The sequence below is a fragment of the Carassius auratus genome, unplaced genomic scaffold (genome assembly GCF_003368295.1).
Source record: "Carassius auratus strain Wakin unplaced genomic scaffold, ASM336829v1 scaf_tig00216977, whole genome shotgun sequence".
Classification (NCBI taxonomy): domain Eukaryota; kingdom Metazoa; phylum Chordata; class Actinopteri; order Cypriniformes; family Cyprinidae; genus Carassius; species Carassius auratus.
Genome location: NW_020528829.1, coordinates 62,851 through 85,672, shown reverse-complemented (window position 1 = coordinate 85,672; position 22,822 = coordinate 62,851). Strand labels below are relative to the sequence as shown.

The window sequence follows — 22,822 nt, the reverse complement described above, 5'->3', positions numbered from 1 at the left end:
GCTGGTACTCAAAACTGAAATACAAAATGTTACCAACAGAAACCATCCATATATTTAGACAAGCCTCAAAAAGTCAAACAGTGTTTGATAGATGAAGGACTGTTCCATGATCTACACACACTGTATATGGATACAGCCAGCAAAGAATGTTCAACGTGGGTGAAACAGACTTGGTCACCATAGTTAATTACATTAAACTCAAATCCAATGAGAGATGAAAATCAAGTGTTCTGAATGGATGAAAAAGAACAGGTGGGAGGGACTTACCACCACTAAGCAGCTTCATGACCAACCACAGCTCATCCTTCACCACGAACGAGGTGTAATACGACACAATGTTGGGATGGTGACACTGACTCATTGCCTGAATCTCTTTCTAGAGAAAGAGAGAGAGAGAGAAAAAAAGAGACAATCACTCTTCACTGACACAGTAACCTGATTTAATCAATATCCTTTCTAAATGATTCAGAGTGTGCAATAATTGGATACAACAATAATTTGCTTCTTCAGGCGAACACAAAACTGCATTACAGCAAATGGTCTGTGAATACAGTCATATAATATGTGGTTCAGAATGCACTGGGCCTCATGGCTTAACTGAAATAACTGTGGTGCCTCACAATGGTGCCATTCCAGATCTGAATTAATATTTAAACAAGTCTGGCTCAGTTGCACAGTTGGCAAACCTTCAGCGTCGGTGCAGATATTTACGTACTTCAGGTGAAATAGTAGTTTTTATTAGCTCACTCACCGCAAAGCACGTACAAACTGTAAAAATAAACAACATCCATCCAAGCGTGCTGTAAACACCATGACACCTTCATCTGACTGCCTTACAGCCTGTTCCAAATAACCAAGGAATCCAAATAAATGGGTGTATATGTTACTGTCAATATCCATCAGAAAAACGCCATCGCTAGATTGATTTTTGGCAATCAAAAACAGAAGGAAAGACATGCAGTTTTCCTCTTCATCCCCTGTTTATTTGTTGGTCTTTCCAGTTAAAGTGAGACCCTTGCAGCTCGGAGAGATTGACAGCTGAGGTAATGTTGGGACTGCAGCCGAATCCATCACTCTGAGCTTTCCCTGACTCATTTGATGGTGGGGGCTTACTAATGATATTACAAAGCAATTCTATTTTGCTGTCAGGCCCAGGCTTGTTCAATTTGTTACATGCAATGCAAAGCAATCAATAAGAGAAACTAAAAACACTGCAGAATTAAGGTGAATGAATGGCCACATGACTTCATACCTTCAGACCGTCTTGTGCTGTTTGTTAAAATAAATGGGGACCAGAGCTTCAAATGGGATGCAAAAGCACCATAACATTGATTACACTTATATAGAATAAAGTGAGGCTTTTTTAAATAATAATAATAAAATAGCATCAGAAAATATGCAAGAGCATTTATAAAAGTGCCCATTCACTGTAGTCACATGGAAGAGTGACTTGTAAAATGTATTTTCATAGATTTTTTTTTAAATCTGTATGTTTTTTTTTTTTTTTTTTTTTTAAATAAACCAATAAAAATATAATTAAACTAAAACGAGCATAGCCTCAAAGATCATAAAAGGACCCTTTCAATACATTTGCATAAAAAAACTGCTTAATTTAATTTTATTTAATATCTGCAAAACAAAACAGCTTGAAATGGGATGAGAAAGCACCATAAAAGTGCCTGTTCATTTCAGCTACGTGAAAAAGAGTGTTTTGTTTAATAAAATAATTATATTTAATTGTATTCATTAAAATAAAAGACTGGGACTCCCAAATGAATGGGACGGGTTGCAGCAGTCTCCTCCAATATTTAGATAAAAAGTCAATAAGAAAACATGCCATTTCAACTTCTTGAAAAACAACTCATGGCAATTGCACTTTCCAAGTCGTGTCCTCAAATGACCCTGTGAACATGAGTCGTGTTTTCCACTGACCCAAAAAAATAAGCGCAATTATGTCTGCCAGTCAACTAGGGGTGTAACGGTTCACAAAATTCACGGTTCGGTTCGATACGATACACTGATGTCACGGTTCGGTTCGGTTCGGTACGTTTTAGATACAGCAAAATGCAAAAACATCTCAACTTTTCAGAATGCCGCAAGCGCACCGCGGGTCATGTGACAAGAACTAACCAATCAGCTTCATCCTTTCCCATAACAACGTTGAGAGCTCAGCCAAGATGAAGGAACAGCTGATTATAGTTGTATATGGATTGCAATTTTGAAATAAATTTAGTAGCAGAGCTACTGCAAGCGATTTTTAGAGCTGCAAATCCATTTATCCTTCGCTGAAATTTCCGCGTCTCATGGAGAGAGCACGTCATTGTTGCTTAGCAAAGACAGACGCCTCATGAGCGCTTCTGCCCGAGCGCTTTGGAAAGGAGGAGAAAGACGCGCTTAGCGTTTTCCATGCGTTTTTAGGCACGATATGTGAACGGCCCCTAAGGCGCTCGCTCACTCAGCACGCGCTGAAGGCTCGTTGCAAAATGTCTAATGCATTTAACAGACCAGAAATATAAGATCCTAAAATAACCAACAGGTCTGGTGTGGGTGCACTTTGGATTCCCTGTAAGCTATAATACTGGTGTCTAAATGCTGCAGGCATAGTTTGTTGCGTGCATGTTTCTCCTTTTTTTCGTCTTTTCCCAGATACTGACACAATAAGGTGATGTCGGCGTAAATGAGTTGACATGTTTCAAGTATTCACGCTGGTGTTTTTTTTTTTTTTAAAGCAATGAAGCAACCGCGCGAAGCCCTCACTATATAGGATTTTAGAAAGAATGCAGAGCACTAGTGTAGTGTGCAAACTTACCACAGTGTGGATTTCAGAAAGTGTGCAAAGACTTCACGTGCACACTTACCATAACATGGATTTACAAATAATGTTCTAAGGAGGGGCTCTCATGTCACTCTGATCGAGCAGCTCATAGATGGAATCATGCATCTCAAACAATATGTTTGAGAGTCATCTTCTTTTTCTAGTCTGTTAAACGCATTGGCCATTTTGCAACGAGCCTTCAGCGCGTACTGAGTGAGCGAGCGCCTGACTGAGTCATAACATAACATAAACATAAGTTGGTGTTTTTTTCTTCTTCGGGAGTGTCAGGGGCGTTGCCTGTTACGTCGTTTGGGTTATTGGGCTACCTTGTTGAACGCATATCATTATATTTCTCTTTTTTTTCAAATATAATTAATTAGTCCAACGAACCGTTCGGTATGCATAATGCGTACCGCGTACCGAACCGAAAGCGTCGTACCGAACGGTTCAATACGAATACGCGTATCGTTACACCCCTACAGTCAACACAAAGCTCTTCCCGTGCCAAAACTGTGGGGTTACTGACACCCCAACAGTGGGCCACTGGGTATGTCCCACCCCTCTGTCCCAAAGCTGGACTTGATTCAATAATTCAGTCAGCTTTGGCTGGCTCCGCAAAGCCTGTGTCCAGTTCCACGATGGACACCAGGTTGAGGGCGTATGAAAACAATAACACACAGGGCGGGCTTTGGATGTTCACTAGCTAGTGTTCCATCTGCATTCTCACAGTAGAAGCCGAAGGTCATCTCAGCTTGGCTGGCCAATTTGTCTACCCTAGAGAGACAAAGCCAATCACCTAAACAGCGAGGGTGACATCAAGAGACTGTTTGCCACCCCATTCGTGTACATCCAGAGGACAATGAGCAAAGAAAAGCACTGAGACTCTTTGTCTGCGGTTATGTCACTGCCTTTCTGCCTCCTGAAAAAACGCTTTCCTTCTTCCTCAGGGCAAATTTCTCACTCAATATATGAGGTTCTCCAGTAAACATTTCCATTTGAATTAAAATAACGTTAAAGCCTGGGGTAAACCTTTGTGAATTTGGTTATTCAGGCAAATTCTGGATTGAAACTATCCAAGTACTTCAAATCTAAACTATGGCAATGACAGGGGAAAAGATCTAGGATGATGACCTGCTATCATCATTTGGTGTCTTCAGTGTTCAGATTTACAGAAGAATACAGAAGAGACATCTTAATGATTCTACAATCACTTTGACCCACTGATATTATCACATTGCCCTGATCCCTTATGACCCAAACACACAGTTATGCCAACAGAAAAAAAACAAGCTTTTTTTCCATTAGCTTGAAAACCAGGTTAAAACGAGTCAGCAGGATATTTAGCTGATTCACTGTCAGAAAAAGCACAATCAATTTTAAGAACATTTCCTTTGAGATCGCTAAAAGGAAAATTGCTCTCCTGCAGAAATGTATCAGAAACTGTTAAATCACACAAAGTAAATTTCAGCTACCTTAAAGAAGTGGCTGCATGCTTCGGCCAAAAAATAAAAATAAAGAAATAATAATAATAGCTATTTTAACAAGTATTACCATAGCAGTTTAATCTTTGATATGATTATCATTATTTGATAATTTAACATCTTTTACTGCTGATAGTATGGTGATACAATCTATAATGTACAGATGCAAAAATGTTATAATAATAATGATAACTGTGATTTATAATAATAATAATAATTGTAATTGTAATGATAATAATAATTATAAGTGGTACAGTTGCAGAAAACTTAAGGTTGAAATAAAAAGTTTCTCAATTCATTGTTGCAATAAATAAACAGTAAATAAATTTAAATGTAATACAAACTTGTTATTTATTATTAACTACTCAAACATACTGTACATATGTAAAAATATAATGAATATGTGCTAGTAAAAATATGCTTTTATTTTCCCTTGAGCTGACTATCTGCCATTTATGGGGATTTAATGTCTTTCCTGGGATAAATGTATTGTTATGTTCAAGCTGTTTTATTAACCTCAGACTTGGTTTCATATCAAAAGCAACATCATTATAATTACTGGATGGGATGAGAGCCACAAACAATGTTTAGCGAAGTTTTGTTCACTCATCAACTGAAACTGATGAAGCCATGTAGGCAGCTAATCTATCTAGGAGAAATGAAGCACTGTCATCTGACGGAATTAGCAGTCACTGAAGTCTTGTGATTCGAGAAGGCCTTGCGGAGCTCTTGTCACGTCCCTGTGGAATAAACGCTGCAGTGATACACAGTGGGCTCACTATAAATTCAACTTGACGTCAGTGGCACTGACAGGATCGCAGCTCAGCCAGAGAGCAAAATTGTTCCTCCCACCACAACAGAGTCACACGACTGCTGCGTTGGGACTTGTTCGGACTGTCCTGTTCTTTACTTCACAGCTATCTGGGCTGCTCCTTCATGTTGGGAAGAACTAGAGCATGCTACACTCCAGCAAATCGGCCTGATCAGCAGTGAAATAGACTTAAACCTCTGGAAGGAATTTCCTCCGAGTGCAGCTCTTGATGCAGATTGTATGCAATATAGCTGCCTGCTGCTCCTGCTCATTACAGGAGCAATCGGGCTTTAATTGAATGCCTCCTCTGTGTTTAAAAGAGCGCTCAGCAGATCATAAAGGCAGCGAAAGCACTGGAGGAAACCTGAACTTCAAAATTTCCAAGTGACCCTAACTCTTCAAGAATCTCCCTTTAACTTTCACCTAAATCATTCCCAAAGGTTTACTTCAGTTCAGCTGGAAGAAAGTCTCCATTTACTGAAAGCACTGAGGGCAGGGGATAATATCAGCCACGACATTGTAAGACACCTGGATGTGGGGAAAAATTGAGTTTCTGGTAGCCTCCTGCAGTGAGCTTGTAAATCGGCAATATGAGCTTTCCCAGTGAACGACAAAATGTGCTCCACCTGGTCACGAGGAACAAAAGTATGACCTTTTGAGCTCCTTGAGGAGTTGACAGATGAAGTTAATAAGCGGAGAAGGGGAAAGGATTTGTGGAGAAACCTAAGGACTCATGAATGGAAACTATATAAACTACTTGGCTGTAACTTGACAAGAATGTAACAAAAAGACAAACTGGGAAACTTTGAAACAGAAATTGGTGTTTTACACTTGGAAGAGAGCCAAAAAAGTTCTTTAATGATTGGGATGAAGTCTTCTATTAGGCAGTGTTGTGGTTCACAAAGACATCCAAGGGAGAATTCTGACTTGGAAATAAAATCTGTCATAAAACTGGAAAACAACACAGGGAATCCCTTTGGTCCAGTTAATAATGGTTTCCAGGCAATCTGGAAATGGTAGAATATGTGTGTCAACTCCTTTTATTGTATGAAACAGTTCTGATTCTAATTTAATGAGAGTGCGAACGCACACATTTACACAAGCGAAAAAAATTGTGGTTGGTAGGTTAAGAAATGAATCAAAACAGTTATTTTAATTTCTAATAATATTTCACAATGTAACTTTTTTGCTGTAGTTTGATCTGAAGTTTAAATGTAGCCCTGGTTAAAAAAAATAGTACCAAGCACAAATGGTAGTTTACTTACAAATATACTTTTTTTATTAATTTTTTTTATAATTTTAAGATAAAAAAAAGGATACTTCAGCTAACATACATGCAGACATTTAAGAACTGAGTCATACTAAGTAAATGTACTTACTATATGGTTAGGTTTAGGATTAGGGTTTGGATTAGGGATACTTGTATGTAATTATATTACTATGGAACATATCGCCCAACACCAATACCAGAACGCTCTAAACTCAACATGAAGGGGATTTCACAGCCCATTTGACTTTTATACTCATGCTAATATCTAGTATGTTCAATGCAATACTGTTTAAATATGTGTAAACAGGTTCAGTACCAGGAGCTCATCCATGCTGGTCTGGCATTTTTCCAGATTGATGCGTTTGATGGCGACCTTCTCCTTCCTGGGCACACAGTAGGCAGCCTGTACCACAGCTGTAGCTCCGCTTCCTATAATATACAAGAATGCATGTTAGAATATATCAGAAGCTGTGACAAATCAGGACAAATAGGAGAATGAAGACCTCTATCTAGTGTTGTCAAAAGACCCAGTACTTCAGTATCATGTCGGTACCAAAACAATGAAAATGTTACAGTACCAGATTTTTTAAAGTACTGGAGGTACAGAGCATCAAACTAACAAAACACTTTAAAACACAGACACCCAGATCAAATGAAAGAATTCAAGCAGGTAAGATTCATTGCGTTTTCCATGCATTGATTCATTTGTGGCGATCTGCCACAATATCAAAAATGAATAGATTTTCCAAAAGGCTTTGACTTCGTTGAACAAAAATTGGCAATGCACGAGTCAAAGTGTTTTTATATCACTGTATTTTTGAAGAAAACTTATGGTCTTCAGAAAATTATGGATGTCATTTTCATTTCATCTTGCTTGTAATGCCTGAAAAGTATTTTTGAGCGCAGGCTCAGGGCTTATCTGATTACTAGGGGTGGGCGGATCGATCTAAATATCGATAGTATCGATGCCAACACTGGTATTGGTATCGGATCGATACAATTGTAATTTAATCGATATTTTAATTTAAATATCTCTCATCTACGCTCATTATACTTTGCTCGTGTCTGCTAGCCCTACAATCCTGAACAAACACTGCTTTCACATCCTGGCCCACTTGGCTACTCCTCCCCCTCCTGCTGCTCTGCTGTGATTCGTTGTTGTGTCGTCACGTGACTCACTGACACAACGTGCTGAAGAGCAGCAAACAGAGAGTGAGCCAAGCTGAAAGCACATTCAGAAGGGGGATCAGGGAATGTAATTTCATAGGTATATTTGTTCTTCAGTAATAATTTTGTGAACTTTATTTCATTTGCTTTTAAAACCAGAAAAAAGGGAGAGATTCTTTATTTTTTTTTATTTTATTTTAAAAGGCTGTAAAGAGTTAATTCTACAGTGCCTACTAACTAATAATTTTGTGGACTTCAATACATTAATAAAAAATATTGCCTAAATAATTGATCATTCATTCACCTCAGAAATAATGACATAGACCTACTGCACTCCCCCCTACACAAAAGTTTGTTTTGTTTGTTTTTTTTTTACTAAAAAGTATCGTATTGGTATCGGTATCGGCAATACTGACCCTATATGTATTTGGTATCAAATCGATATCAAATTTTGCGGTATTGCCCACCATTACCTGATTGCAGCCGTTATCAGGAAAACCGCGCGCTCTACAAGCACCTCCTACTGGCAGAGAATGAATTTGCATATACCTGTATATGCCGCCATAAATATAGTGTGAGTCTTTTCTGTTACGAATATTATTAAATATTTTAATTTGAATGTCGGATTGAAATGAATGCTGTAATTAGAGTAGTTAATCATTAGCATAAACATGGCTAACGGTAATATAATGAGCAGTAGAATAAATCATTTATTTTATTTTATTCATTCATTCATTCATTAGGGTAAAAAAAAAAATTATGATATTTACTATTTTTACACACCAGAGGCATTTTAATGAACTTTTACCTCCAGTAATTACACTTACTCCCTGGGAAGGTGTTGGAGAAGAGTTAAATGCTGGCAGTTAAATGCTTAATCAAAACATTCTTCTTGTCACTGCAGCTTTGGACATTCATGAGAGAAGACTATTAAATCCTAACAGACTATAAGTCAAAGGATTTGAGCTATACTTGACTTTCAACTTCACTGCTGAGGTTAATCTCCAGAGTGCATTAATGAGGTTCTGCTCATGGCACCACAGACTGGCACAAGAGAGAAAGCAGACAAGACACTTCTGGAGACGGTTATCCTTGAGAACAGAATGTCATCCTGGTCCACACATCCTTAATAATAGAAGACAATACTTTACAGGAGTCGAGGCCCTCTTAAATCAGCATGCACCTATGTTTCCACATCGAGCTGAATATAAATGACATATTGTGCTGGTATGAGGCAGAGGGAATTTTTTTAATCATCTTTAATCATCTACCTGAACTCCATATGGCCTAATAATAACAAAGTCTTCATTGTTTAGCATTTTGATTGCACCAGCAGGGCACCATGGATTAGAAATAAAAAAATTAATTGGACAGCAATTCTCATTTGCAGGTACAAACTAAAGCACTGAATGGCCCTGACTAGTTAGTGTACAGCCAAATACAGTCACTGAAGAATCTGATAGCTAGAATGTAACCAAAATGTGCTGACAGCATCCCATTAATCACATCCTGGCCTGTATGCTATGGCCTCCAGCAGGATGTTGGTCCCCAGCACGGCCCTCAGAGTGCCAGCTGTAAGTAACAGTTCAGCCGGGATGTTCAGCGCTCATCAATCAGTCTACAGCTATATTTGTAACCCTATGGCATACATAAGGGAGTGCAGCTCACCAGATGGAAAGAAGATAGAGTTGCCTGAGCCAACAGCGTGAGTTTAAATGTAAATTCATACTGTGAAACAAACAATCGGTTGTTAAGGACGACTTGGGGAAGACTGTAATAAAGTTGACCATGCTTGTGCCAAAAGAAAATACTTCAACTGAAAAAGAATGACCATCAGACAAACGAAAAGAGAGTGGGAATACGTATATATATATATAGCCTGTAAATGTTTTATTTCATTATGTATTTATTTTATTTTATTTTATAAAATATCAGTACCTTATAGAGTATATTATTTTATTTATTTTTTTGGTCGATATGGGATATAAAAATGTGCACACTCATTTTCTCTATTTTTATATTAAGAATATGCTCATTGCTCACTTAATTTTTTTTCATTTTATGGTTTATTTTTTATTCAACTTAATTTATTCAGCTTAATTAATTTAGCATAACGTAAAACAAAGATTAAAAAAAATTATTAAAATTATTAATAAAAAAGCATCAATTATCAATAAATAGTCATTTAATTTAACAAAACTACCTACAAATCAAAATGATTTGCTGCAACTACAAAGCTTGTAAAACTAGTTCTACAAAATAAATTGCATGATATGTTCAGTATTTTTATTATTAAGAAATAATTGCTTTTATTCAACAAGGACATTCAACTGATTAAAGGTGAGAGTACTAAATTTCATTTTAAAAATATATCACAATAGAGTTTGGCAAGCACAAAGACAGAACGTGTCTCCGAGATGAAACGGAGCTGCTCGTGTGTTAGCAAATAGCCTAATTCTGATACATGCGATGACTATCCAGAGTTGGTCTATGGTGCAGTCTATTTTCAGCTCCTTAAAATAGCAATGCGCCAGCAATGCACCTGAACACACCTCTCTTTTAGACCAGCACTCCCATGGGTGCAAAAATTAGCGCAAATGCATTTGCTAATTAAACAACGTGGCGCTGGACAGGAAAATGCGAATTTCGCCGGACTGAAACTAGCAAACACACTTGCGCTGTGCTTTGCATCACATTTCGCCGGGTGTATGATAGGGCCCAAAGTTAATGGAAAACCATTTGAACGGCCATATCTCCATTTCGGCACAGCGAATCCGCACCAAATTCAGGGGATCCCTTCAGCTCGAGAAACCCTCTCAACGGAATCGTAGTGTACGTATAGAGGTCCTTTTTCGAATAAGACCACCACCGCATTGATAGCCCCTGAAGTAAGGTGAGATCTAGCAATTACCGACGCACGGAAGGTGGCATTCAAGAGGGCTCCTCGAGCTGAAGGGGTCCCCGAATTTGGTGGCGATCCTTTGGTGATTACTCTCTGAACAGACACATGCACATGAAATTATGACAAAATAACCATCTCGACAATCATTCAGATAAATGCAGTCAATTATGTCTCAAGTAAATGAAAACAGCTGGGAAAGAAATGAGATGTGATGTTTATCATTATATCAGATCCGTGACTCAGGTCTTAAAGGGACAGCGGCCTATAAATACTGCTGCTGTCATTAATGATAACCAAACAACAAAACACTGGTGATAAAAATCTATATTTGATTTATATAGTAAACACTACGCAGTGTTATTTTCCCTAATTATTACAATTCTGTATTTTAATACTACCAACCTTATTTTATTTGTAACATATTGTGTTGCATTTATCTATGCTTGTAATTTGTGTATTTGTTATTATTTTTACGGGTCGTTCTCTTGTCTCTTTAATCTTGTTTAAACTTTCTTAGTTAATCTAAGTAGTATTTGCTGTGGTATCAAATAATTACTTCGCTTTAAGTAATAAATGAAAAGCAAGTTCAATTTAAATATTTTTATTTTCTTGCTGATCCGAAAAATGATCCGATCCGTGGTTAAAAAAATTGTTAAGTTATTCGAACCATGACTTTGATCCATTGAACAAGTATAATATACACAACGAATATCGGCCGATATATCAATATCGGCCTTTTTAAAACTCCCTAATATCGGTATCGGACACACAAAAAAACCATATCAGCCAGGCTCTAGTTTAAACAACTTCTAAACTTCCTTCGGTCTCCAATAAACACTTCAAATGTGTCACACAGAAGGAATTACTGTAATACAAAAGTAAAAACAGCTTAGCAAACAAAGAACAAATATAATAAATTATTGATCCTTCATTATAAAAAACACAATAAAGTATTGATAACAGCCATGAAGTGAACATCAAAGACATAGGCTATTAGTACTTTTTTATCTGGTCAGTTTTTAGCAGTTAATATTGCAGGTGTGTTGGGTGCAATAAAGTGCTGTTGTCTTGTTAGGGTTCTCAAGGGTCACAGACTGAAAATACTGCAGAACAAGGGTTTCTGTGCACATCTGCACCACAGCAACAGGATTTTATGGAGGCCAGTTACTGTTTTCTGAAATGAATCATTGTATATTATGTTACCAGGTTACAGCATTAGAAAGATTAAAACAAGAACCACCAACTAATGTCGTGTGATTGCTTCCTTCCTCGATTATCCACAGAACAACCGGATATATGTCAGGTTTTAATCAAGAGTTTTGATTAATTACGTTAACCAAATGTTTACAGAGACAAATGAGATAAACGTGTCTGACCACATGGGCCTGGAGACTGAAAAACTCTCAATGTATCTGATCCAAGGTTTAATAAAGTCTGAATAATGATTCATTTCTTCCACCCTTTATACTTGATGTCTCTCATTAGAGAGGATGTTAACTTCATGAGGGAGTTTAAGAGGAGATAAAGGTTAATAGCCTTCAATTACTTTCCAGTATCACACATTAACTAGCTATTTTGAATTTAAAGCCACTTATCCCAAAAAAAAAAAAGAGGTTCATTTGGCCATGCACGCACTCATGTTAAAAATTAAGATGGAATTCAGCATAGTTAAATGGTCTCAAAGGGAGACACTTGAAAGGTAAATTTTGGAAGAAACTGTGTCCCCAAATCAAAATAAGCTGCCCATAAAGGATGATGTGTTGAATTTGACTTCATTGCTGTGGACAGCCCAATAGACCAGCATCTGAAATAGGCTGAGTGGTTTGAATGTGTTCCTTCATGCATAGTTGTCCGATTGTGCTACCTTGAGCCAGCCTGTTCACTCACATTAGGAGCTCTTTATTACATTTCCTGGGCTTGCATTCCTCACACTATTCTGGGCTGCACTGAGACATGTCACACTTAGGGCGCTTCATACTAGAGAAAAGCTCTGAGAGAGCACTTGATGCACAGGAATGCATAAGATTCACTTTGAGGGTGAATTGGATTTCAAAAAGTGGACAACTGGTGGAGTGTTGCAGAAAAAGTTTGACATTTTCAACTTTTGCCAGCATGACGAAGCATGACTTTCACAAAACTTTGCAATTTCTTGTTGTTCTTGTACCACAATATAATAGATAAAGATGTTTTAATGACCATTGTAGTCCAAATCAAGAACGAATGACTCGCATAAACCATTTTTTTTTTTTTATGAATCAAATTCATACAGCGTAACCAGGTCTTGTCCGGTTAATAAAGAAAATGATTATGATCCTTTTTACTGAATATAAAGCCCTCCAGTTGATGAAGAACTCTATATTTTTTACTGAATCAAAAACATGCAGCACAAACAGTGTAGTACAACTGTAGGACAAAGTGACTCATATGAACTGGTTCTTTTAGTGAATCAAAAATATAAGCACAAGCACAATCCTTGTAATCAGATTCATTTAGAAAAGGATTCATATTATAAACTGGTTATTTCAAGTGGATCAAAAACATACAACACAACCAGTGCAGCCGGACTCCCAAACAAATGATTCATACGAACTGGTTCTTTGAACTAAAAGTGTAGTTCAATTCATGAAGAAAATGTCTTATATGAGCTGGTTCTTTTAAGAGATTCAAAAACATGCTGTGCAAACAATGAAGCCTGATTCACAAACAAATGATGCATATGAACTGGTTCATTTAGTGAATCAAAAATATTAAATGTAGTCAGATATGAACAGGTTTCTTTTAGTTGACTAATTAAAAGAAAATGTCTCAAATGAGCTGGTACTTTTAAAGGGTTAGTTCGCCAGAGAATGAAGATTCGTCCATCTTCTACTCACCCTCGAAGCTATAGGTGTATGAGACTTTCTTCTTTCAGAATAATCCAATCGGAGATATATTAAAAATTGTCCTTGCTCTTCCTAGTGGGTGGGTGAAAAAATAAGTGGGTGTTTGTTGTCAACAGTTCAGAAGACGTGAAATAAAGTGCGTCCATCTGTAATAAAACATCCCTCACACGGCTTCCGCATCCCACAGTCAGCAGATGTTAGAAAAAAAAAAAGTGTTTATTAAGTTTGAAATCTGGATATGTATCTTACAAAATCTCATGGATTCGCTACAGGGGGACTTTATTCACCAACCAGAGCCTTGTGAGGGACATTTTATTACAGATGCTCACACTTTGTTTCACTTCTTCTGAACTGTTGACAACAAACACCACTGTTAAAAGCTTTGGAAGAGCAAGGACAATTTTTATACAATTTCGATTGGATTATTCTGAAAGGAGAAAGTCACATATACCTAGGATGCTTCGAGGGTGAGTAGAAAATGGACGAATTGTCATTCTTGGGTGAACTAACCCTTTAAGCAATTCAGTGTAGCCTGATTCACAAACAAATGACTCATATGAACTGGTTTTTTTTACTGAACCAAAAGAAAAAAAAAGAAACTCAGGAACCAATTTAGGATTTAATGACAATTTTTATCTGGTTTTAATGAATCATTCAAAAATATTCACAACGGTTGAATCAATCAAATGGCCCATATTTATGTGCTTATCGTCAAGCAAAAGGAATTTCAGTCAACAGGGCTAAACACAACAGCTTCTTGTTTTTGGTTTTTTTAACCTCACAGGCATTTCCAACAAAAATAATCAAACATTTCCAGTCTAGACCAGAGAAAAGGAGATTGGTCCTTTTTTTCCATGGATCTGAAACTCTTCACTCTCTGGGGTGGAAAGAACAGCTAGGATCAGTGCAATAACAAGTCTCCAATTCCCCTGGCAAGATACAAACACAACGGTTCTGCTGAGTGTTCTCCGAACTCACACTCACACATGGTGAACTTTCCAGAGGAGAGAGAAACAGAAGTACCTGGGAACTCCTCCTGGACTATATGGTTTAATACAATGAGATCCAGTTAAAGCAACTCTTTGTCTGTAATCAATAGTACCAGGGTCGAAACGAATCAGACAATCCCATCCTTGGCTGGAAGACAAAGGGAAACGTTGACTAATTTAAACTCCATTCAGAAAGTTGCGCTTTTAAATGGAAAGAACACGTACCTTCAGTTCCAATTCTGCGAACTGAAAGCTTACTCAGTATTTCTCATGAAAGCAATGGGAGGTGTTTAGAGCACAATGGTGGAGTATGATTTGCTGAGCTTTATATACTTACGATCCAGGGGTGTGTCCAGACCTCTAACTGTAAGTATTTGCAATGGTAATAGTAATGCTTTGCTTAGCAAGCACTATTAATAATTATAAGGTGGGTGATGAAAACAAACTACATATTTTATTTCACATAAGGTCATTCTTTCTTTCAGTGCCTTTCTCAAAACCAACAGAAGCAATACTTAGAATGCAAGAATACAGGGCCTTCATAAAAGCTGCTCTGGTCAGCAACTACAGCTTCCAGCTGGGCTCAACACCACTGGCCGGTTTACATAAGGATTCAGATTGACAGAAGTGCTAAGCACCATAAAACGAGCCTAATGATGCAATAGAAGAGCAACCAACTCCTATGTTTATCAAGCCTATACCATCCTGCAAATCTATATCAAGACTTCTCAATTCATGATTCAGTATAGGATTGAAGAGTAGTGATGAACAGAAATGATTGCTTACTGAATCATGAAATTTGTCATTTGATAAAATTTGTATTTTGGATGCAATTAATCACGATTAATTGTTTGACAGTACTACTTTTTTTATCATTCAAATTTGTCTGGGTGATTAATAAAAAAAAATTCTGTAGTGTGACAAACTCAGAACACATATTTAATATTGCTTTTCACTGACTTACAGAATGCTTACAGCAACAGAGAAAAAAAACTAAAGAACTAAAGCTTAAGGTATCCAACCTTAATCTTGAACTCCAGAAGGCCTACAATCAAACTTGCCTCTAGCGTGAACTCCTGTTTTGGCATGTCACGTCACATGCCAGGTTTCAACAAAGAAGCAATTCTGAAGGTACAGGCTAGAGGGCACAACATACCCTCACAGGGACACATACAGAGCCTTTCCAAGAATTTGGGGGTAATAACTAAATCTGTTGAGGAAACTAGAGCTTACAAAAACAAACCAGAAACTGAGGTCTATATATCAGTGTGCTGTGATAAAAGATTTTGAAAAGAAAGAGGACTTACTAAAAGACAAGTCCAGGCTAAGGCTATATTTTAATTACATTGCATTTAGATTTTAAAGCTGAGATATCAAAGTCATTCTTGTGAATTAAAATATGTAAAGCATGAACGAGGATATATTTTTCATCCTGAAGTTGAAATATTCAAGATGTGGGGTACTTTAGAGCTGATGAGTCAAAAGAAGAGGCACAACAGACAGGTTTGACCAGTCTCTCTCTCTCTTACACACACATGCATGCACGCACGCACAGAGTTAGACACAGGGTAGGCCCTACTGCGCAGTAGTTTAAAGAAAAAACACTTCTATTTGTTGCAAATTGGGGTCATTATCAAGTACAGTAGTCAACATTTGAAGTGGATCAAAAAAGTTCAAAGTTGTCTTAAGACAAGAATGCATCTTGGTTTTAGGAAAACTTTGAAGAAAGGTTTTGATTCACTTCAAATGTTGACTAGTGCATTATTATTTTCAGTCACATCAGTTAAAATGTTTCACAAAATTATTATAAATATTATATTAAATACACTTAACATATAAACATTGTTTTTTATGTTTAATATCTGACATTACATTTATTAAACAAAAGGGGTCATATGATGCGATTTCAATTGTTCCTTTCTCTTTGGAGTGTTACAAACTCTTGGTGCATAAAGAAGATCTGTAAAGTTCCAAAGTCTAATGTCTCAAATCCAAAGAGACTCTGCCACGCCCCCAAAATGGCTCTTTTAAACACACCCCCACATGTCTACATCACTTTGTGGAAATACTTGCGTAATGCTGCCCAAATGTTCAAACAAAGACGAAGGCATGGTTTCAGTAACCACAGTGTTGAAGCAGCCATGTCAGGGAGATGCTGTGTGTATCTAGCAGAAAGCTAAAGCATTTTATTTGGCCTTCTGAAAATAGATGCATTTATGAGTCTTTAAGATTACTTACAACAGAACAGCAACGCATTTTATGGATGACCGTTTCATTACATTTCCGACTAGTGCTTGCGGTGTTCGGCCAATCACAATGCACTGGGTCAGCTGGCCAATCAGAGCAGACCGCACTTGTCGGAGGAGGGACTTTGTAGAAAACTACTATTTTGAGAGAGGCGGGGCATAGAGGACCTACAATAATGTACAAAAAAAGAATGTGTTTTTTGAACATTACAGCATGTCAACATATTCTGTTACACCAAATACACAAAAATAATGATCTTTAAAAAAGCATCATATGACCCCTTTCAACAGATTACAATACATTTTTACAATTTAACCATACATCTTTTTTTTAGGCTGGCAAATCTGACTAATTATTAACATGAATTTTTAATATTTAATTTTTTTTTTCCGAAGGCAAGCAATTGCCAAAATCATAATTTGTTTTAAAAAAGCTATTACCTTGTGTTGCATTTTGAAAACATGAAACTATAGGAGCATATTAAAGTCACTTAATTACCCTAATTTAATACCTGTATACTAAAGTGGTAAATGTTTGGACTGTTTTATGAGTTTCTCTGGCAAGAGCTTTTCAGCTTTGAAAACTAGTAAAAACCTTGTCAAAACATGGATCATGTAAAAAGTGTGGGAAACCTCCTTTTGGGGTCTAAAGCCTTGGAAAGATATATGTCAGGTATCAGATGACTCTTCCAGCACTCCAGTGATTGCGTATAGAGGTAATCTCATGCTTAAACCCTGCGATGTAACGAGATTAAACCAACCAGTAACCAAAACAATAGTCAATAAAACATTCAGAGAACGAACAGTTTACACATGGGAGTAGATCATGCCTAGAAAGCAGATTTGGAGATTTGTTATACTGCCTGGTTGTAAAACTCAGTCTCTGGACAGAGTCATGGATCATCAAAAAGAATTACAGCATATAACGGAGTCTTTATGGCCACAAAGCAAGGGGGTGGTGGACTCTGTTAAGCCACATATGGTGCATTTATTACTACAGAAAAATCCCTCTGGAGAAACCTTGTGTTTAATATCTTTTTCAGTGCATCCCTTCTTAAACTTTTCAGTCCCCAGAATAAACCTTTTACCACTAGTCTACAAAGAGTTTTTTTTTTTTTTGGCTGAAAATAAAAGGATCATACAATAATGCCACCAAAAACACTATCTATGGGGTGGGTGGCGATAATTACAGGTAATGAATGGCATGAGCTATGTGTTTAATACTAGACGTGTGTATGCATATACACTACTAGTCAACATTTTAGAATTATTGATTTAGTTTGTTTTTTTAAGAAAAATAAGTCTCATGCTTCACAAGGCTGCAGTTAGGCCTAATTAAACTAAAAACTGTAATATTTTTAAATATTATTCAAATATAAAATAACTTTTTTCTATTTGTTTTAACGTTTTAACACTGCACAAGTCATTATTAAAATCTGCAGGCTATAATAATTCATGCATCAAGCCAGCATATTAGAATGGTTTCTGAAGAATCACAGAGCACTGAAGACTGGAGTAATGATACTAAAAACTTTTTACTTTTAAAATATATTACAATAAAAATGTGTTATTAAATATTGTAATATTATTTCACAACATTACTGTTTTACAGTATTTTAGATCAAACAAATGCATCCGGACATGATGTTTCTTGCAAAGAAACCATTACAAATTCATTGTAGTATTAAAAACTTTTGATACAAATACAAACACAGACAATGTAACACAACGTTTTAGTTTTTTTCTAAGCACAAACTAAATAAATTTTTAAAAAGTAAAATATGTGCACAGGCCTGTATGTGTTTATGATGTACAGTCAGACCCCTATGAATGGAATGTTACAGAGGTTCCTAAAGGGTCTGCATGTGCACATGACACATTAAATCTGGTTTATGACAGGATGTGTCCTACTCTGAGGGCTTTTGAGGCTCAAAATTAAAAGGTGGTTCTCACCGTTATATTATATATATATTAAATATATATTAAATATATTTTATTAAATATATTTAAAGGGGTCATTTGATGCAATTTCAATTGTTCCTTTCTCTTTGGAGTGTTACAAGCTCTTGGTGCAGGAAGAAGATCTGTAAAGTTGCAAAAACTAAAGTCTCAAATCCAAAGAGATATAATTGATCAAAGTTTAGACTCTGCCACGCCCTCCTAAAACGTCTCATTCAAACACGGCCCCACCTTGCACAACATCACTATGTGGAAATATTTAGGGCTGCAACTAACGATTATTTTGATAATCGATTAATCTGTCGATTATTTTTACGATTAATCGATTAATCGGTTTATGTACTTATATTTTAGTTTTTTCCCCTAAGTAAATTATTGTAAGGGTCTTTATCATTCAGCATAGATTTTTAAGAGATTTTTACCATTTTGCATTGTCATATCCTCATCAAAAATATACCTGGAGTTGTTTTATTATGTTAGTAATCCTTTGTCGAACTCTTCTGCAATCAAAACACTGATCCATACTCTAGCAAAATTCACAAGGAGATTTCAAATATTGTTTTCACAATGGCAGTCCTTAGAGCTCCTAAAGTAGTTTAACATCCCAAACAAAGCTTATGGAATCTTTGAAAACATATTTTCACGAAGTATAAGGATACAACAGCATAAAATTGCAGTGCATTGTATTTTATTATTTACTGGGAAAAAGCTTTATAGCTTATGCTGTGAAATTGTAAACAATCCTTCGAAAAAAAGTGCCAATGGCATGAAACCTGAATGGAACTCACAATTTAAAGTAAAATCCATCAGAAGGTTGTCCAGAAAAAAAAAATTGGGACACACACAAAAAACCTGCTGTGTGAAAAAGAGCAGTGAATACTTAGAAAAGAAGTGCATTTTAAATATACTCAAACATTTACCTCTCTCATTCAGTCATAATTAGGCTGCAAGTCTGAATTATGAACTGGTAAACGACAAACCGATCACATAACATGCTTGTAAAGCTTTAAATGTTAACTGTTAAAAAGCAATGTTATCAGCTTTTACGACTAAACATTTGCAAACAACCTTGTACTGGAGAATCTGCACAAATAAAATTCTTAGGGGCCGTTCACATATCGCACCTAAAAACGCGTGGAAAACGCTAGTCGCGCCGCTTTCTCCTTCTTTCCAAAGCGCTCGGGCAGAAGCGCCCCTGAGGCTCTGCCTTTGCTAAGCAACCATGACGTGCTCTCTCCATGACGTGCCCTCTCCATGAAGACCCGGAAATTTCAGCAAAGGATAAAAGGATGCGGTGTGGACGCGCCTGGAAAAACGGGCGCATCGCACCGCGTGCGTGTCGCGACCGCGTCGCTTCCATTATGAGAGTGCATACTGTGCGCCTACATAGGAAATAACGAACTTGAGCACGGAAAAGACACGATATGTGAACGGCCCCTTAAACAGTTCAGTAGTCCAGAGTTTACAGGTTACTCTTCATTTTAAAGGCTCAAAGTAAAGTACTCCCACTTCCCGCTGAATGCTGCAGAGACGCTGTTCGGGAAGCACGTGACATAAAACGAGGCCAGCTATTGGCTATTCGCTACTTCACCTGCTGTACTGGCTGAGTAAAACCTCCGGTGGCTCATTACTGCCACACTTTGGTCACGCAGATTTGAAATATGCACGAAATGAGCCGCTTATGGCAAATAAAATTTATTTAGCGACGAATCGATTACTAAATTAGTTGACAACTATTTTAATAATCGATTTTAATCGATTAAATCGATTCGTTGTTTCAGCTCTAGAAATATTTGCGTAATGCTGTCACAAATACTCACACAAAGAAAGAAGCATAAACGATGTCAAAATGGCAACACCGATCAGAAACAGTTCCCCCACGCGAGCAGAGAGATTCACGCTCCGCATATTATATTCCGCGCTCGTGGAGAGATTCGCGCTCGCGCATTGTATTAATGTTGCTACAATAATGCGCTCTCGACATTTGTCAGGGAAATAACGCCATAGATTTTCGCATCACGTGTGTGTGTGTGTGTGTGTGCATTTGTGTGCGTGTGTGTGAGATAGAGAGAGAGAGAGAGAGAAAGAGAGAGAGACAGGGTCACACAGTGGAGTCAGTTGTCTTAATCGTCTGTGGCTTGTGTACTACAAACACATACGAGCTTCATCACTGTGTCTGTCACACGACTCTGTTTCCCTTTTGAGCTTTTCAACTGATGGTGAAACAAAGACATTATTATCTGTCTTAACATTTATTTTTAAATATGAAGTTCGCAATTATGGAAAGGAGCATTACATTTCTGACAAATACTTGCAGTGTTCGGGCCAGTCGGTCAATCAGAGCAGACTGTGCTTGTCAGAAGGAGGGACTTTGTAGCAAATAACGCATTTGAGAGAGGCGGGGCATAGAGCACCTACTATAATTTACAGTATTTTAAAAATAATGTGTTTTTTTTTTACATTAAAGCATGTCAACATATTCTGTTATACCAAATAAACAAAATAATGATCTTTAAAAAAGCATCATATGACCCATTTAACAAACAAAACTTTTGTTTTTATATTGTGCATTAGTAAATGTTAAAATGAATGTTAATTAAGATTAATTAATGCTATAGAAGTAGGCTATTGTTTATTCTTAATTCATGTTAACTAAAGTAGTTAACTAATGTTAACTAATGAAACCTTATTTAAATTGTTTCCACAATATTGTTCAAATGCTACAGCCTTTAGTTTTTATTTTGGAATAAATATAAAAATGCATAAAACCACTTTTATTACATGTATAATTAGTATTAAAAATATTAATACAATAAAAACATAATATTTATTCTCTTTTTTGTGCAATATCTATTTAAAAAGGAAAATGTGAAAACATTAAGTGTAACAGAGACGTACTCATGTATTTATGCGTGTATGTACATGTATACACACACACACACACACACACACACACACACACACACACACACACACAAATGTCCATATTAATATTAAAGAAGCAAAAGACAAGGCCGTCATTACTGAAGGAGCGTTACTGCACGTGCTCAGGCTTATCAGAAGAATGAGGCGTTGTCGCGTGCAGAATAATTTTGCTGTGTTGTGGCATAGGGCGAATACTAAAATGCAAACTATATGTCCACGGGCTATTTACGTGAGCGCTAATAAACTTCCTCGACACATTCAGTAAAGTGGTGAAACAGTTGAATATGCTTATTGAGAGAGAGAGAGAGAGAGAGAGAGAGAGAGAGAGAGAGAGAGAGAGAGAGGGAGAGAGAGTTGAACTTGGCATACGTGACAGGCTTGACAACTGAAGTGGAGGTTTGAGTCTTTTGCAGACACATATTTAACTCACTAATTTATGAGACTTTATGAGCGTTTAAATCCAATATCACGTGTTCTTAATAATTACCAATTTGTTTATAAAATTCAAATTCCCAAATTCTGGTTCAAGTAACACCATTACACAAGTAACACCATCTTCATACTTACAGAACCGCCTGCAACTTCACGTTATCCTGGACAACAACAAGCCCAACTTATTTTTTACGCAGTTTGTGTCTACAGGCACACGATGCCATGTATTCACCGGCTATGACGAAAGGTAACGTACATGTCCACACTCACCGATCACCTCCTGCAGCTCGTAGTCATCCTTGTTGATGGACCATGGTTGGGAGGGTTGGGAGCTCAGGTCCTCCGACATGTCTCAGGATTGCGTACCTTTATTTAGATCCTGATGAATTCAAGCACTGGAGTTGGGTGCTTATGGAAAACAACGTATAAATGTTACTGTAATCCGCGAAGCAGTAGCATTCCAGCTCCTCTCCGCGATTATCTTCAACAGTCTTTCTGTCATTCCCAAACTTTGCCACTAGTGCAACTAGCCCCGCCCACCGCATTCCTACACACTGACGGACGCGACAGTCGGCCATCTTGAGTGTGTAATTACCCTCCTCTAGCGCTAGCTTTGTGTTCCGCCAAAATAGCAAAGATAGTAGTTAAGATTACTCTATTAGATTTGTGATATTTAGTAATATGATTTTTAAATATGAAAAATAATTGTATTAATACGATATATTTAGTAGAACATTTTATATGACAAACTAAATTGAAAGGCTAAGTAAAAATAATCAAGTAAACTGGAAAAATAGCTGCGGCACATTCACTAGGGGAAATATTTTTTCAATTACTGGTGACAAATCAGCCATAGTTCAATTAAACTTTTTTTATTTTATTTTATTTTATTTATTTTTATTTTTATTAAAAATACATTGTGGCCAGTGGCTTTTTTTTACGG

The 22,822-nt window shown here is 37.0% G+C and overlaps 1 protein-coding gene across 1 annotated transcript; it reads right to left on the bottom strand.

Annotated features, from left to right (window-relative positions):
- Window positions 1-267: 267 nt before the first annotated feature.
- LOC113099581 (serine/threonine-protein kinase OSR1-like) lies at window positions 268-22,387 on the bottom strand (the record flags this gene model as incomplete). The annotated part of the gene is made up of 3 exons (XM_026264438.1): window positions 22,150-22,387; window positions 6,694-6,806; window positions 268-376 (listed from the first exon to the last, which is right to left on the bottom strand). Coding segments are annotated over exons 1-3 (301 nt in total), but the record flags the coding sequence as incomplete, so codon positions are not given.
- Between the last annotated feature and the right edge of the window lie 435 nt (window positions 22,388-22,822).